The sequence below is a fragment of the Zootoca vivipara genome, chromosome 6, assembly GCF_963506605.1.
Source record: "Zootoca vivipara chromosome 6, rZooViv1.1, whole genome shotgun sequence".
Lineage (NCBI taxonomy): Eukaryota > Metazoa > Chordata > Lepidosauria > Squamata > Lacertidae > Zootoca > Zootoca vivipara.
Genome location: NC_083281.1, coordinates 28,201,128 through 28,216,538, shown reverse-complemented (window position 1 = coordinate 28,216,538; position 15,411 = coordinate 28,201,128). Strand labels below are relative to the sequence as shown.

Here is a 15,411-nt window from a genome sequence, read left to right as displayed (position 1 = left end):
AAAAGCATCAGTTTACAGCAGGAGTAGCTGGGATTCAGGTTTATGAGACAGACTCTTTTTTTTGGTGCTACAACTCCCCAGGTCCATCAGTGGGAGCCAGGAACAAAATAAAAATATCTGGTGGTGGAGCCAGGTGTACAATTTTTTTTTTTGGGGGGGTGTCTTAGGACCAGGGAACATGCTGTTAGACTACTTATTTTTGGTACTACAACTCTCATCATTCCTGGCCATTGGCCATGCTGGCCGAGGCTGATGGGAGCTGGAATCCAGTACTAGCCAGAGAACTACAGGTTCCCTATCCCTGTCTTAATGGCTACTGAGAAGATATGAATTGTGACATATTTGTAGAACAACAACACAAAAGCATATTTGATTTGTTTAATTATTTATTGGAATAATTACCCTGCATTTATTACAAGATATATTTGGCGTATTTGATACAGGCACCCCCCCCCCATTTGCACTGGGGTTACCTTGCGGGCTCATAAGCAAAATTGTGTAAATTGGGGAGCTTCCGAATGTCCATTTCCCCCTGCTCTCCAGCTCTTTCTCCATGATGCTCTGGGGCAGGCTGGAGAATGCACAGGAAAGCGGCAGCGGCTGCAGTGCTACCCCACACATCAGCTAACAGGTGGCTTGCACATTATTTTTTATAAGTCCTCGTGAAAATACACCAGCATCATAGTGCACATTTCTCTGAATAGATTTTTTTGGTATGCAATTTTGCCTAAGATACACACTTTTGCAAAGCTAATATCACGCATGCTTGTGCGTCATTTTCACAAATATATACATTTATATGGACACCTTCCTCATGTATATGGATTTTTGGCTGGAGAACTGCATTGCCAAATTTGGGGAAGTGCAAATTTCAAAGGAGGGCTGTATTTTCATTCATGCATTGTTTCTGAAATTAGGTAAGCTGGCCATTAAATGTCAACTGAAATGGATTTCTCCGCTAGCCTTATGCATGACACAGCATTACCTGGTTTGCAGTGGCATTTGGCCCCCAGCCAGAGCTTCTATGCTTGAAGAAGGGGGTGCTGGTTGAAGAAAGGTGCGCTCACATGTCCCAACCCCTTCCCACCAAGAGCTCTGCATTGTGTCTCAACTCGTGGCAGTTCTGACCATGTTGCAATTGATGCGTGTGTGTGTGTGGCGGGGGGGGGGGGGAGAACAGACTCCACAAAAATAGAGCAGATGATCTCTGTGGAGGAAGTTCTATATTGAGAAGAAGCAAATGAAAGTTCACAGTTAGAAAGCTTTCCTTAAAGTACAACTTCTGAGTAGGCCTGCTGAAGAGGAGAAACTGAACAGCAATCTTGTACGTAGAAGCTCAAAAGAGCAGCACAGAGAAGGATGACTATCTGTAGCTTCCAGGTCTGGGGTTTTTGAGGTCACTGTAAATATCCACCCCACGGACTTGGAGCTCCTGTAAGGTAAGAAAGAAGCAGAGTGTCAAGGCATATCTTCATTATTTGGCTGGCTGAATAGTCATTTCTTCTCATTTGTTGGAAGTGCAACAGCAGCGACAGGGGCGTCTATTATAGGGGGCGGAAGCGGCTTTGGTCCTCTGCCTGAACGAATCTTCTTTTTGATACTTTGCTACTAAGAATGGAGAGCAAGGGGACTTGACTTTACAGTGGGCAGGAGACCTGGCCACCATCTGCACACCCTATGGGGTACATACATATATATTAGTACATGGAAATTTTATGACCGACTGTGACTTCCCTTCTGGACATGCATTTCCTCATTATTATTTTTTGCAACGAATTGGAGGCCACCCTGTCCACTATGTGCATATGCATGCACAATTAAATAAATTTCATAAAGTCTATATACTGCTGTACGGCAAAAACAAAACAAAACAAAAACCTCAAAATGGTTTACAAAAGATAGTAAAATTATCAATAAAAATGTTTTTTTAAGCTATTGAAAATGGGGAAAAAATTAAAAACAGCAATAAACTAAAAACAGATTAACATGCACACCAGCATTCAGTCTATCAGGGTATAATGCCTTGGTTCGGCTTCCTATTGTGGCAATGATTCAGAGCTCATCGTCATGGCAACCACTTGGCTCATCACAACAGGCCTGCTCACTAGGCCTCAGGGTCGAAGTAAGGAAACACATGGTCACACTCACCTCATATGGGGACTCATGCGGAGGATTCTTTAGGTCCCCTAAGAAGAAGAAAAATAAGTGTTTGCATGTGGGAGAGAAACGGTTCTGTTTCTTATTCCATCTGTGTAGATCAGGTGCTGCTAACCCGTCACCCTCTGTATGTTTTGGGTGAAATGCCTGGAGGATGACAGGCTGACACAGATGCTATTTTTCAAGCATAAACGAGACTCTGACATTTGAGAGTTATATCAACATTTGTCAGCTACGTGTCTGAGGGCTTATCCACACTTCCTCTTGTTCTGCTGCTTCCCGCTGCCCCTGGGAAAACCACTCTTTAGAGCTCAATCAGAGCAAACTCCAATCGGGTATTCTGCATAATGCTGTTTGTTCTGATTTAAAGCTAAAGAGTAGGTTTTCCCTGGGAAAGGAGCCTGGCTTTCTAGCCACGGGACAAGCAGAAGTGTGAACGAGCCCTTAGTGTGAGCCATTCCTCTCAGATGTTTGCCCAGCACATACCCTAAGGCGAAACAAGATACAGTACTGAAAGATTCACTAGAAGGGCCAGTTTTTTAAAAAAAGTTGCTATGGGGGATCACCTCAACTTTCATCAGATATGCAAGGAGGAAGGTCCTCCCCTACCATGGTATTGAGGAAAAGAGCCACTTCCCTTTCATGAATGCTAGGCACCTTATAATGAAAACCCCAAGTTCACCCAGTGGGGGGATTTTCATTGAGACTGTGGTGAGAGAGGAAGCATGTTTCCAGTGGCCCCTTCCTTCTGCTCCTCCGCCTTCCATGAAGGGGAAGAAGGGGCGAGGCAGCCTCTCGCCGGTGGCAGCACTAGGGGGAGGCAAAAGAGGAGCCGCATGGCCACAGTGTCTGGCTCCTCCCGACGTCCTGACGTTAGGTGCACAACGCCGGGATGTTGCACAAGTGTGATGTCTCACATGAAATAGTGCCCCCCCCAATCGCCCTCACAACCCAGTGTCTCTGAGCTAGCATGACAATATCCTGGCTAAAACTTGCTTAAGGGCCCTACAAACAGCTGGCCAAGAATAACTAGGACCGCACTGAAGTTTCTAACTCTCCCCACCCAGAGTCATGTTCCTCAAAGGCAAATAGAGAGACAAAAAAGCCTGAGCAGGTGGGAGCTGATGTTACTGCTCAAGGGAGGGAGGATGCAATGATGCTCAAGTCTGTTGTTAAAAGGGTTCAATTAAAACCTCCAGCTGCAAGCTAAGAAGGCCAAATTAGAAGCTAGGCAGAGTTCTGCAAGTCTTTTCCTTGGCTTTAAAAAAGGAAACCGAGTGGGACTACAGCAAAAGATTGCTGCACATGCTTACATGTCACAGCTAGCTAAGCCCTTCTCCAGGATGCTCCATTCCATCCTCCATCCTCCCTTTTCCATTTTCCCCCTTTCCAATTAACATGCAACATCCTGTGGCTACTGAGCATGCTCAGTCTACATTAGTCTGTTTCCTCCTCCATTGCGATTTATTGTCTGCTTGTTTATTTGTTTGTGTCTGCAAACCTCTGGTTCTCACAAACTCGCTGTGGTCCTGTTTTGACTCCAGCCACAGAGGTGCTCTTGGGGAGCGCGACTCCAGCAGTCACATCAAGCACAGAGTTTCTGGGGCACTGGAGCAGCTCTGCCACTATTACTCTAATGGAAGATGAGAGGCGGGGAAGGGCACTGGATTTTGGCATTACACGGAGCGCCACTGAAATAGGAGATACCAAGATCCGCCACTCACCACATACATTTGATATTAAAGGGAGTTATTGAAAGTAAGCTCAGGAACTGCAAACAGTGGCACCAGTATGATTGATTAGTCCTTTCTTTGCCTGCCATTTGCCTGCTTAGAAAAAGAGAATCATCTTCCCAAGCTGCTTTCCATTATCTGTGGGGGAAAGATACTCTTTCCTGTTGTAGAGAGAAAATAGTTCCTTTGCATCTGTTTATTTCTGTGTTTCTAGAAGAGATGCATAGAAATTAGCACAAAGGAGAAGTTGGGGAGACAATTTCACTCCACAATCTTTTTTGCAGGTAGGGAGGAGAAATCATTCAACAGTCTCTTGGGAGTGGGTTCATGATTAGCAGCAACATTTGCACAATTCCTTCCTTCCTTCCTTCCTTCCTTCCTTCCTTCCTTCCTTCCTTCCTTCCTTCCTTCCTTCCTTCCTTCCTTCCTTCCTTCCTTCCTTCCACAAAGCAGTAGTAATTGTGCTGGCAGCCAGCTTTGCATCCTCCCAACACATCCTTCCCAATGCCCAAGACCTAATGTCACTCCATGGCATTGTGGGGGACATGAGATTGGTGGCCACCACCCAAAAAATGATGGAATATTTGGAGAACATTCTACAAAGTGGCCTCCTTTTTCTGATGGGGGTGTGGGAGAAAAATAAGAATCTCAGATATTTTCTCAACCCTCACCCCCCAGTATTTCTGCTCAGCTCAAGTTTCTAGCCTTGTACCCATATCCAATCAAGATACACTGAACTTGTATGGCTAGGTGGGTGGGGAAACAATCTTGGACTCTGCTTTTGGCATAAGCTGTACAGATTTTCCATATATAGGTTCTACACCCAAGTTATGCTAAACTGCAGAGTTGATGGGCAGGGTCAGCAGGAACAATCCCCCACTCCCCATGAGCATTCAGTGGACACCCATGTAGCAGGTTTATAGGCTTCTTGTCTTGTTCACATCTATGCCTGTAGTGTTAACCTCTGCCATTTTTTTCAGAAGGGGAACGATCAACCAAGCTCAGGGGGACTATAATTGTTAAGTGCAATTCTTTAATTGACATGGAAATGGAAAATGCTTGTATGTGTATTGCTAAGGGTTTAAACACCAGGAAATTCTATTTGAGTGTGTATGCTAAAACAAAGCAGGGCTCTCCGAGCTTCTAGATGGGCTAACTGTTGATGTTCTCTGCTCTTTCACATAAGTGTTTAACCTTAGATCATATGAGTAAGGTATTTGGTTGCATATTGCCATTTTGAAGGGAGTTGCCTTTGGTCTTCTGTTCCCAGGCACAGTGGGAAAAAGATGTGAAAATGAGTCTCTCTGGAAGATAAATACAGCTCCAGGCTAACGGAGACTGTAAGGAGAGAGATACCTTTGATTCTAGGTTGGTTTGGAGTTATGCTATATTTCTAAGAAGATGCTGAGCCTATGCTTGGACACGTATATGTCTTATGGAACTATCTGGATGCATTATTGTTTTTTTTTACCTGTTTTGAATAAGTTCTGGTTAGTAAAGCTTATGGGTCTGGACAATTTTTATTTGAAAATGACTCATTTTTTATGCACCCATTTGCATAAAGCCGCACAATATTAATATCTGCAATAAGAATGGCTTTTCTCTCCTTACCAGCTGATTGGCGTTGATGGATGCAGGCAGCCACATAGTATACAGCCAATGCAATGAGCAAAGTCAGCAGCAGATCTCCCAGCACCACGCCGGCAATGGTGCCTGGATTGAGCTGGTAGCAGCTGCCACAGTCTGGGGAGAAACAGCAGCGGAATCGTGAGACACACAGAACAGCAGCCGCTAGGGTTTAACACCCCCCCCCCCGCAAACCCACCCACTGGGGGCATTGTGGAAATACAGGATTTAATATAGTGGTACCTCTGGTTATGAACTTAATTTGTTCCGGAGGTCTGTTCTTAACCTGAAACCATTCTTAACTTGAGGTACCACTTTAGCTAAAGGGGCCTCTCACTGCCACCGTGCCGCTGGCACGTGAATTCTGTTTTCATCCTGAGGTAAAGTTCTTAACCCAAGGTACTACTTCTGGGTTAGCGGAGTCTGTAACCCTAAGTGTTTGTAATCTGAGGTGTTTGTAACCCAAGGTACCACTGTATCATGAGAAAATAATATTATAACTCTGGAGGGCCGCAGCTTCCCCATGGGGCAACTGTCCGCTTGTGGGACACAACCACCTGACAAGGCTGGATGTCTCGATAGTGAGAGACTGAAAGAAGAAACTGAAGTGTTTCACAAGGGGCTGCTAGTGGTGCAAGAATCTGGAGGAACCACAGTCAAGGAATTGAAACCTCAAAGAACAGGTGCCCCCTTGATATATCTCTGTTAGGAACTGAACAGCCTAAATAAAAGTTTCTTTGTCACAGGATCCCATATTCTGCTTGCATCATTTATTTAAAACATTAGCAGCAGTAAATAATACAAAAGGGGGTGTGAAAGGGTTCTTACCTTTCTGGGCTTGGACAGCTCCTATGAAAAGAAAAGGAAGAAAAGAGAGAGGTTTGAGAAAAGAGAGGTTTGGCATGTTTCCCCAGGGCATTCCCACCATCATCTTGAGCCCCATCTGCAGTGTATATTTAAAGCCAGTTTCATACCATTTTTCCCAAAGAATCCTGGGAAATCTAGTTTGTTAAGGCTGCTGAGAATTGTTAGGTAACCCCACAAAATTTGTATTAGAGAAGCATCAGTTAAACTGTTTGGAAGCTTTCTTCCTCAAAAATTACAAGCATGAGTTGCAAAATAAATAAAATAAATAAAATAAAAAAGAGAGAGTGGAAAAGTCAGAATTAGGCAAAATTATACTACTATTGAAAAATGTTTTAGATTACAGGGTCTAATAAAAACCACTATATATACATTCAGTGCTTTTTGTGATGGTGTTCACCTGTCCTGGGCAGCAGAAAATTTTGTTCTGGTGCCTGTGATGTGAGTACTGGCACTACATTTTTGACCAAGGAAGGGGAAGCATTGGATACATCTCCCATGTGCTGCCTTGCCCCCGCAGTTGAGGGGGGTCCTGGGCCATGCAATGCCAGAATAATGGCTGCTTTGCTCATGATCAGTTTCTGTACTCAGAGCTGCAACCACAGAATTACTGACAGGCAAAGCAACACTCCACCTCCAGGTGACTAATCTAGGAAGCTGGAATCCAACGGAAGCAAAGATGTGAACTAGACCGCAATGCTGAGGCTTCTCTGAAATTAATCTTTTCCTGTTGATTGGTAAGGGCACGAACAATCAAATGCTGGACTGGCTGGCGATGAAAAAGGGTCCGGAATAAAAAGTCCACCTCATGGTAGGGAAATCAACACCCATCTCTAAGCCTCCTGCAGTCAGCTGGTGCTGTTGAATCCATCTGGTGGAAACTGAGGGTGAAAACTGCATGTTATGTATAGTTCCGCAATTCTTTTTTGGGATGTGCTCTTATTATTTTTACCCAATGCAGCTGCTGATGTTGCCATTTGAAGTAGAGAACCAGCATGCATGGAAGGGGTTCCTTAACTCTCTCACCTCACATAATCTTTCTACCAAAAATTGCCCCTCCAAGGTGTTTTCATCTTCTTTGGAGAACTTTCCCCAGGGGCAGGAAAAACAGGGTGGAAATAATGGCATAAGGGGAAAGGGTTCAGAAGCTCCACTCCCCTGTTCTGGCCTTCCACTTCTAACTGCAGCTTCAGCAACTTCCTTGAGTTAAAAAAGAAAAGAAAAAGGTCTCCAAAAGTAATCACCAAACTATCTGGAGATGAGACAGGGAACTTTTAATTGGCTCCCAATTCAGCCAAGTATAAAGAGATCAGTCTTCTAAGCTGTTCCTTTTTTCTTCTTTCTTTCAGACTTCACAACCCTATGGATCATAAACGTACAAATAACAGGAAAGGCCATAATCTCAGTTACCTTTCTAAGAGTCCTGCTGTGCATCTTTCTCCTCATGAGTTTGTGCAAGTACCGTATGAGTGTGCATGTGCATGTGTGAATGCATATTAATGTGCCTGTAGATCAGCACGGGGGGCATGTGTGTGTGTGTGTGTGTGTGTGTGTGTGTGAGAGAGAGAGAGAGAGAGAGAGAGAGAGAGAGAGAGAGAGAGAGAGAGAGGTTGGTTGAAGCCACATCTGCTGGCATAACCATGCGCCTTAATGTATCTGTGGATGAACTTTGGTGTGCCCCTTCCATCTCTACAAGTTTGTCTATAAAGAGGATGACTATCTGAAGTTACATTTCACCCTTACTAGTCCAGCCTTATCTATTCTCACTGGTAGCACTTTCCAAGGCCTTTTCCAAGGCAGATTTAAAACCTGATGGATTCACTTGGTACATGCCCATGTTGAAACTGCCTGTACATCTCTCCTCTGAACAGCAGCCCCAACAGTAAAACAAGCCAATTCCTAATCCAGGGATGGGGAACCTGGATACTGCTGGACTCCCATTCCCATCACCCCCAGGCAGCATGGTTGACTTTCAGGGGTGATGGGATCTGCAGTCCAGAAACATCTCAAGGTCCCCAGATTCCCCACCCCTGACTTAATTCATAGGACCATTGTTGCAACTAGGCAGTTCAAGACTTTGAACTTAATGGTAAAGCTGCAAGCACATTACCTCACTTACTTGGGAATGTGATAAGACAGCCCTGCTGCTTTCCCCCCTCCAACTCATTCTGTAGGGTAGGACCCTAGACATTGTGCCGTAAGACCACTGACCTATAGATTAGGTCAGGTTCCTGATTTTGAGCCCCACGGCAGTCAGCATCCCTGAATCACAAGTACCATTGTGTGTCCTATAGGTGGGATCATCTGTGCATCAGAGTTCACAAATCATAGGGGAGGGGAAACTTTCTCAACCTAAGGGTCACATTTCCTTCTCGCTAACTTTCCAGGAGCCGCATGCCCTGAGTGGGCAGGGCCAGAGGGGAAAAATGGGTGGAGCAACCAACATTAATTTTACTTTTATACAGTATGCTAATTTCTACATGGATGAACACATGTCTCTCTATCCTTCATCTAGATTTGCCAGGGGCATTGTCAAAGTTGAAAGACAAATTCCATCCAGGGAAAAACAATCACGGAGGGCACATTGTGGCATGCTGACTGGCATGCTGACCAATTAACAGCAGCAGCAGCAACAGCAGCAGCAGCAGCAGCAGCAGCAGCAGCAACAACAACAACAACAACAACACCAGAGTCTCTTCTCCCACTGCCTGGAACTTGTAATCAAAGGGGGGAGTAGGGAGGAGAGTGGCGTAGTGAGCAGCATGGGGCATTGGTGAGGGGATGCCCAGCATGGATGCAGCACTAATCCACATGGTTTATGCATGTTTTTATGCATCTCAAAGAAAGTTTAGGTCCCTCTCATCACTTTTCTTACATATTGCCTAGGCCAGAGTGAGGCACCAATGTTTTATGTATTGATTTATGCAATGCTCAGGGTGTCTAGGGAGTAAGGCTGCAATTCTAGGTGATGGGATGAGGAACCCATAGCCCTCCAGAAGTTATTGGACTCCAACTCTCATCACCCCCGATCTTTAGAGTGGGTTTTAAGCCTTTTCTCCACTCCATTCCCCTGAACTAAGTTGCCCCTCTGCCACACAGAGGAAGCTGCTTTTAGTGAGTCAGATAAGTTGGCTTATCTAGTTTAGAATTATCTCTTACACAGATGGGGAATGTATCGTCAAGGTCTCAGATGGAGGTCTTTCTTAGCCCTACCTGGTGATGCCAGTGATTGAACTTGGGACCTTCTGAAAGCAAAGCAGGTGTCCTATTAGCTGAACGATATACCAAGGAAGCTGAAAATATTGCTATAGCAGCAGCAGAAGAAAGACAGGCATAGTATAAGAACTCCTCCCCCCCGCCGCCCCAGTAGATCTAATAGCAGCTTGGGTGATAATGAAATTTAGACATGAGAAATGGTGGGGAGAGGTGTGTTAAACAGCCTCTCCTTCACCACGAATGCACTGATCGTGCACGCTGCCAGAAAGTGGTTTTAAAGTGGTTGGAGGGGAAAGCAGTTTGGGGGATCTGCTCACAGATCTCATGAGGCATGTTTGTTTTGGCTCTGAATGGCTTGTCACTTTCAGGAGATGGGCCCTTCAGAAGAGAGATAATGCCACAAGATCAGCCTGGGCTCATGACAACAGTGACACTTAAAAACAAAACCATTATCTTCAGGAAGAACTTTCTGACAGGAAGAGCTGTTTGACAGTGGAACACACTTGCAAAAGAAGTGGTGGACTCCCCTTCCTTGGAGGTTTTAAAGCAGAGGTTGGATGGCCTCCTGTCATGTATGAGATTCCTGCATTGCAGAGGTTTGGACTAGATGACTCTCGGGGTGCCTTCCAACTCTAGAATTCTGTGATTCTATCTAAGGCTGTTGACAATCAGGTGCTGCAGAGAAACACAGATCTGCTTCAGATCATTCCAGGGACACCTGGCTGGTCACTGTTGGAGACAGAATACTGGGCATCATGGAATGATGTGGCACAATCCAACCTATGTTTACTTTAAAGTCAGCTTCACGACGTTCAGTGGGGCTTACTCCCAGGTAAGGGAGACCCATAGCTTGCCCGCCTTAGACTGATCCAGCAAGGCAAGAGGCTTGTTCACACATTACACTGAACACAACTACAAGCTGGTCCGACACATATACAAGCGTTTGGGTGAAATCGCTTACACTTGTTGACTTGTACAAGTGTGTAGGCTCTGCACTCACTGAACATATGTAAATAACTGTACTCCTCTGGTATGGTATGGGGTAGAGTGGTACGCTAATTGCATTCGGGTTGACCTTAGATTTGTTAAAAATGCAACACCAGTGGTATTTAACTCCATGGAAATTAGCCAAAATGTATAAAGGAGCCCAAAGCAATTGTTGGAGATGTGGAGACCAAACAGGCATATATGGTGGCAATGTAGCAAAATTTGGGAGGAAATCCACTTTGAACTAGAAAAAAATGTTAAGAATCTCATTTACTAGGAAACCAGAGGCATATCTGTTGGGCATCATAGATTCAGATATTCCTAAAGAATGCAGAGATCTTTATTTGTATGCATGTGGCAGCTAGAGTCCTTATAGCTACAAGGTGGAAGGGTGACATAATTCCTTCTAGACAAGACTGGATTCAAAAATTGACTGAATATGCTGAATTAGACAATCTATCTGAAAAAATAAACCGAGAACTGAATTTGTATCAAAACGGGAGGCCTTCAGAACATATCTTAAACAAAATTATACCATGTTAAGATCTGTAGCAGCTTTTGAGTGATCCCAGAAGTTTTTAGCAATTGCTTATATCAACATAAATATTTATAAATTGTGAAATTATTAACACAAAAATAGTATTTTGGTATAAAAGATAATGAGATTTTTATTTTTATTGTAACATGAAATTGCAATCACAAATTTATGTCATACTTTTTATCTCGGTGGCGGGCCTTCTCAGTGGTGGTGCCCGCCCTGTGGAACGCCCTCCCATCAGATGTCAAAGAGAAAAACAGCTACCGGATTTTTAGAAGACATCTGAAGGCAGCCCTGTTTAGGGAGGCTTTTAATGTTTAATACATCATTTTATTTCATTTTTCTGTTGGAAGCCACCCAGAGTGGCTGGGGAAACCCAGTCAGATGGGCGGGGTATAAATAAATTATTATTATTATTATTATTATTATTATTATTATTATTATTATCATCTTAATAACAGATTGTCTAAGTTTTATTTTTATTTTTTTCCTTCCCCTCTTAAATTGTACCCTTTTTTGGTATTGTTTTTTGTATTATTTTTCTTGGTCATGTAACAAGCAAGGTATATATATATATATATATATATATAAAATAAGATTTGGCCAGATTGGATAGGGTCAACCCTGCGCAATCGGGGGCTTTGTAAATGTGAGGCCATTTTGGCAGCAGTGAGAGCAAGGAGGAGAGGCAGAGGAAGCCTGTGTTTATCTCCTATTTCCATAGCTCCCCACTGCATGTGGGTGGAAGGGGGGGGAGGAGAAGAAGAGGCATAGCTTTGTCTCCCTCCCTTCCTGACCACATGGTTGTGCAAGGGCCCTCAATAGATTTTCTGCCGAGATCCACTCAATTTCTGGCCATCCTGGGTCAGATCAGGGCCATTCCAAAGCACCAGATTTAATCTGGGGTGTGTGAGAGAGTGCAGCCCTGTTGAAGGCACCTAATATCTTACGTAGGATTCGTACCATGCTCTGGCATTGATGGCCACAACACCCAGCTAAGCACTGCTGGAATGCTTCTATCAAAGCCGGGGAAATATCATTTCTAGAGTCCCTTCCTCTCGCACAAGATGGAAAGGAATAGAAAGAGAGAGAGCAGACAAAGGCTACAATCCTAACCTGCCCACTCCCCCCCCCCCAGTGTGGGGTTAGGACAGAGTACGAGAGCTTCTCCTCTCAAACTATAGCGAGACACTGATCACGCAATTAGCCCAGGTAAGTGAGTGTCCCTGTAACTCCCAAGGCTACCTCTAATCAATGGGTGGTCTTGCCAAATCACCCATTATTCAGGACCAACTAAATAAATGTTGCTGTGGCATTGTTTCTTCTTCCTGGGGGTTTTGGGCTAGTGGGTTAATGGGGGAAAACAAAGGAGATATGTGCCCTATGGTGAGTTTTTTGTATTGGAAGTGAAGGTGTGGGGAGGTCTGGCTGGTTTAGAAACTGCCATACTGATGTAAACCTTTTAAAAATTTAAGTGTGTGTGTGTGCGCGCACACACACGTCAGTTCTCCTTTCTCTGTATTACCGGAAATGGATGTTCAAGAGTTACACACATCAGCTAATGACTCATGTACACCATGCTTGCTGGGCTGACTTGGTCTGCTTCTAACAAACGGATGTCATATCTCTATTTTCTCATAGTTCCTGAGTACAGAAGAGCAGTTTTATTGCCTGGTTTTACCCACCAATATCCTAGACAGCACAAGGATAGATGGTGTCCTTGCCCCCATTTGGAACTTGAAACAGCGTCTCGTGTATTTTGCTACTGTAGATGTTACCAAGGGGATAGAGAACATGTAATTTATTCCCTTATGATGCAGTTTCCTAGTCAATCCTTAGGGACCCTTTTTTGAGTCTCCAAGGAGGTCTAATAAATCCATAAGAGGAGCGCAACCGGCTTGCCTTCACTGGGAGCCGAGAGGATGGAAGGTGAGAGGATGGGGAGGGCACCGACTCACACCGGGTGCAGCTGAAATGTTAAAGCTACATCTGGCACACCAGCTGAAGGAGAACTATGCTTAAGCAAAACCTTCCTGCAAGAACAGAATGTCTGAAAGCCTCAGCCCTGATGAAAGCAAGAGGTAGTGGCCACAGATGGACTAATTTTCCCACCTCGGGCGAAAACAGGAACTCTCACAGAAGAACATGTCCACCACTGCCCCCCAGATGTTATCTGACTACAACTCCCATCATCCCAACCATTGTCCATACTGCCTGGGGCTGATGGGTGTTGGGAGTCCAAAAATACCTGGAGAATGGCATGTTGGCTGGCCCTAGGTTAGAGGCTGGCTGCTCAGATTCCTGCACTGCCAGTTCCCAAACATCCTCCAATCTACAGCACTGAGACTCAGGCCACATACACAAAATATATATGCGCATTGGAATCACACCTTTCCCCTCAAAGAATTCTGGGCACTGCAGTTCGCCCCTCGCAGAATTACAAATCCCAGCAACCCTTAACAAACTACAGTTCCCAAAATACTTTGAGGGGGGAAATGTGCTTTGAATGCGATTTAAAGGAATAGTGTTCATGTCGCCTCAGACCTGACGATGCAATGTATACCGTGTTTCTCCGAAAATAAGACACCGTCTTATATTTATTTTTCCTAAAAAAACACACTATGGCTTATTTTCAGGGGATGTCTTATTTTCCCCCCTCCTCCTGCCGCAGCCGGCATTTCTGCTGCGCCTATCACTATGTCTTATTTTCGGGGTATGGCTTATATTCCTTGAATGCTTAAAAATCCTGCTACGGCTTATTTTATGGCTACGTCTTATTTTCGGAGAATAAGGTTACTGCTCAGGTTGGGCTGTTGCCCTGTTTGCCCTCTTCCCACAACTACTTTTCTCTCTGCTAAGGGAGAAGATAAGCCGAGCCGCTTGCACCCTGGTGAGTCCTTGTGGGCCCTATGTTTGAGAGCATAGTAAGAAGGCATGCAATTAAGCAGATGTTTTAAAATGGCAGTTTTTAAACTGAACACGGGAACATAGGAAACTGCCTTATAAGGAATCATCTAGCTCAGTGTTGTTGATGGTGACTGGCAGCTTCAGGCAAGCTTACTTCCCAGCCCAGCCTTCAAATGCTGAGGATTGAAACCGGGGTATTCCGAATACAAAGCAAATGCTAAAATGTCGAGCTAGGATCCTTCCCCAAGATAAAATGAGAATGAGTACAAAGCTGATTGAGCAACACGGGGAGGTAGAAAAAGAGAAAGAATGGCTGAAACAATCACACAGTCATTTTGTTCACGTATGTGTCAGTTGCCCTTAAATTTGGGGGAAGAAAATATCCCAGTGAGATTATAGGGAAGCCACCAGACACCGAGAAAAGGCAACAAGTGACAGTCCGATCGAACTACCTGTGAGTTTGTGTGGGGTGTGTGTGGAAGAGGAGAGTCTAGCTTGTTGTGTTAGTCTGGGACGGACACAACAACCATTGGGCAAAGGTTGGAGACGTACTTTAGGGCAATTTGTCCCAAGCTCTGACAAGAAAAACTATGTAGCCCAAGACAATGCAGAGAGACACAGCATTTGTCGAGAGTTGTTTGGTTGGTCAAGGGCTGATCGTAGCCAAGGAAGAAGAGTCACAGTAGGCAGAGGAGGAATCAGGAATCTCAGAGGAGGCTGAAGAGATGGGAAGTATTTGATCCAACTCACCCAGCTGTGTCCAAGCCAAGCCCAAAAGAACATGGAGGACAGGGAATCCTGGACGGCCCATGGCAAAACCTCCTAAATTGGGGATCAATCTGACGCTGACGGCTCCCTGGCTGAGGATGATCTGATTCTGGGTTCCCAAGGGTGCGGAAGCCAAACCCCCAGAGACAGCAGTGGTTGTCTCTGGCTGAAGAGCAAGGAAGGAGAACTTGAAATTGCTTCAAGCAGGAAACCTCAGAAAAGGGGAAGGGATATGTCGGAGGGGCGAGAGTCAGATTGTGGGCCGTGATCTACAATTAGCCCACAATCAGAATGGAGAGAAAAGAGACAGAAGGACAAGATGTCATCACTGCTCATGCACTCCACCAATTCAATCAACTTAAATGGACTTAACCAACAAGCTGAAACTGACACGGGGACAAATAGAAGAGGATGCCTTCACCCCGGTATGGTTCCCCTTTATCACACACACACACAGCCCAACAAGATAATGACAAAAAAATTACGCCAGCATACAAATCAGTATGGCTAAGCTGACCCAAAACACCCACCCACCCCACTCACACATGAAAACAAAGACCACCATAGCCAATCACAAATGAACAACCACACCCTTGGCCAACCCCAATCTCTCTC

General features: G+C 44.8%; 1 protein-coding gene across 1 annotated transcript; it reads right to left on the bottom strand.

Annotated features, from left to right (window-relative positions):
• Nucleotides 1-319: 319 nt before the first annotated feature.
• Nucleotides 320-14,983, bottom strand: TYROBP (transmembrane immune signaling adaptor TYROBP). The gene is made up of 5 exons (XM_035121014.2): nucleotides 14,779-14,983; nucleotides 6,345-6,365; nucleotides 5,502-5,633; nucleotides 2,149-2,186; nucleotides 320-1,432 (listed from the first exon to the last, which is right to left on the bottom strand). The coding sequence occupies exons 1-5, from the start codon at nucleotides 14,837-14,839 to the stop codon at nucleotides 1,364-1,366; spliced, it is 321 nt and encodes a 106-aa protein (XP_034976905.1). The 5' UTR covers nucleotides 14,840-14,983; the 3' UTR covers nucleotides 320-1,363.
• Between the last annotated feature and the right edge of the window lie 428 nt (nucleotides 14,984-15,411).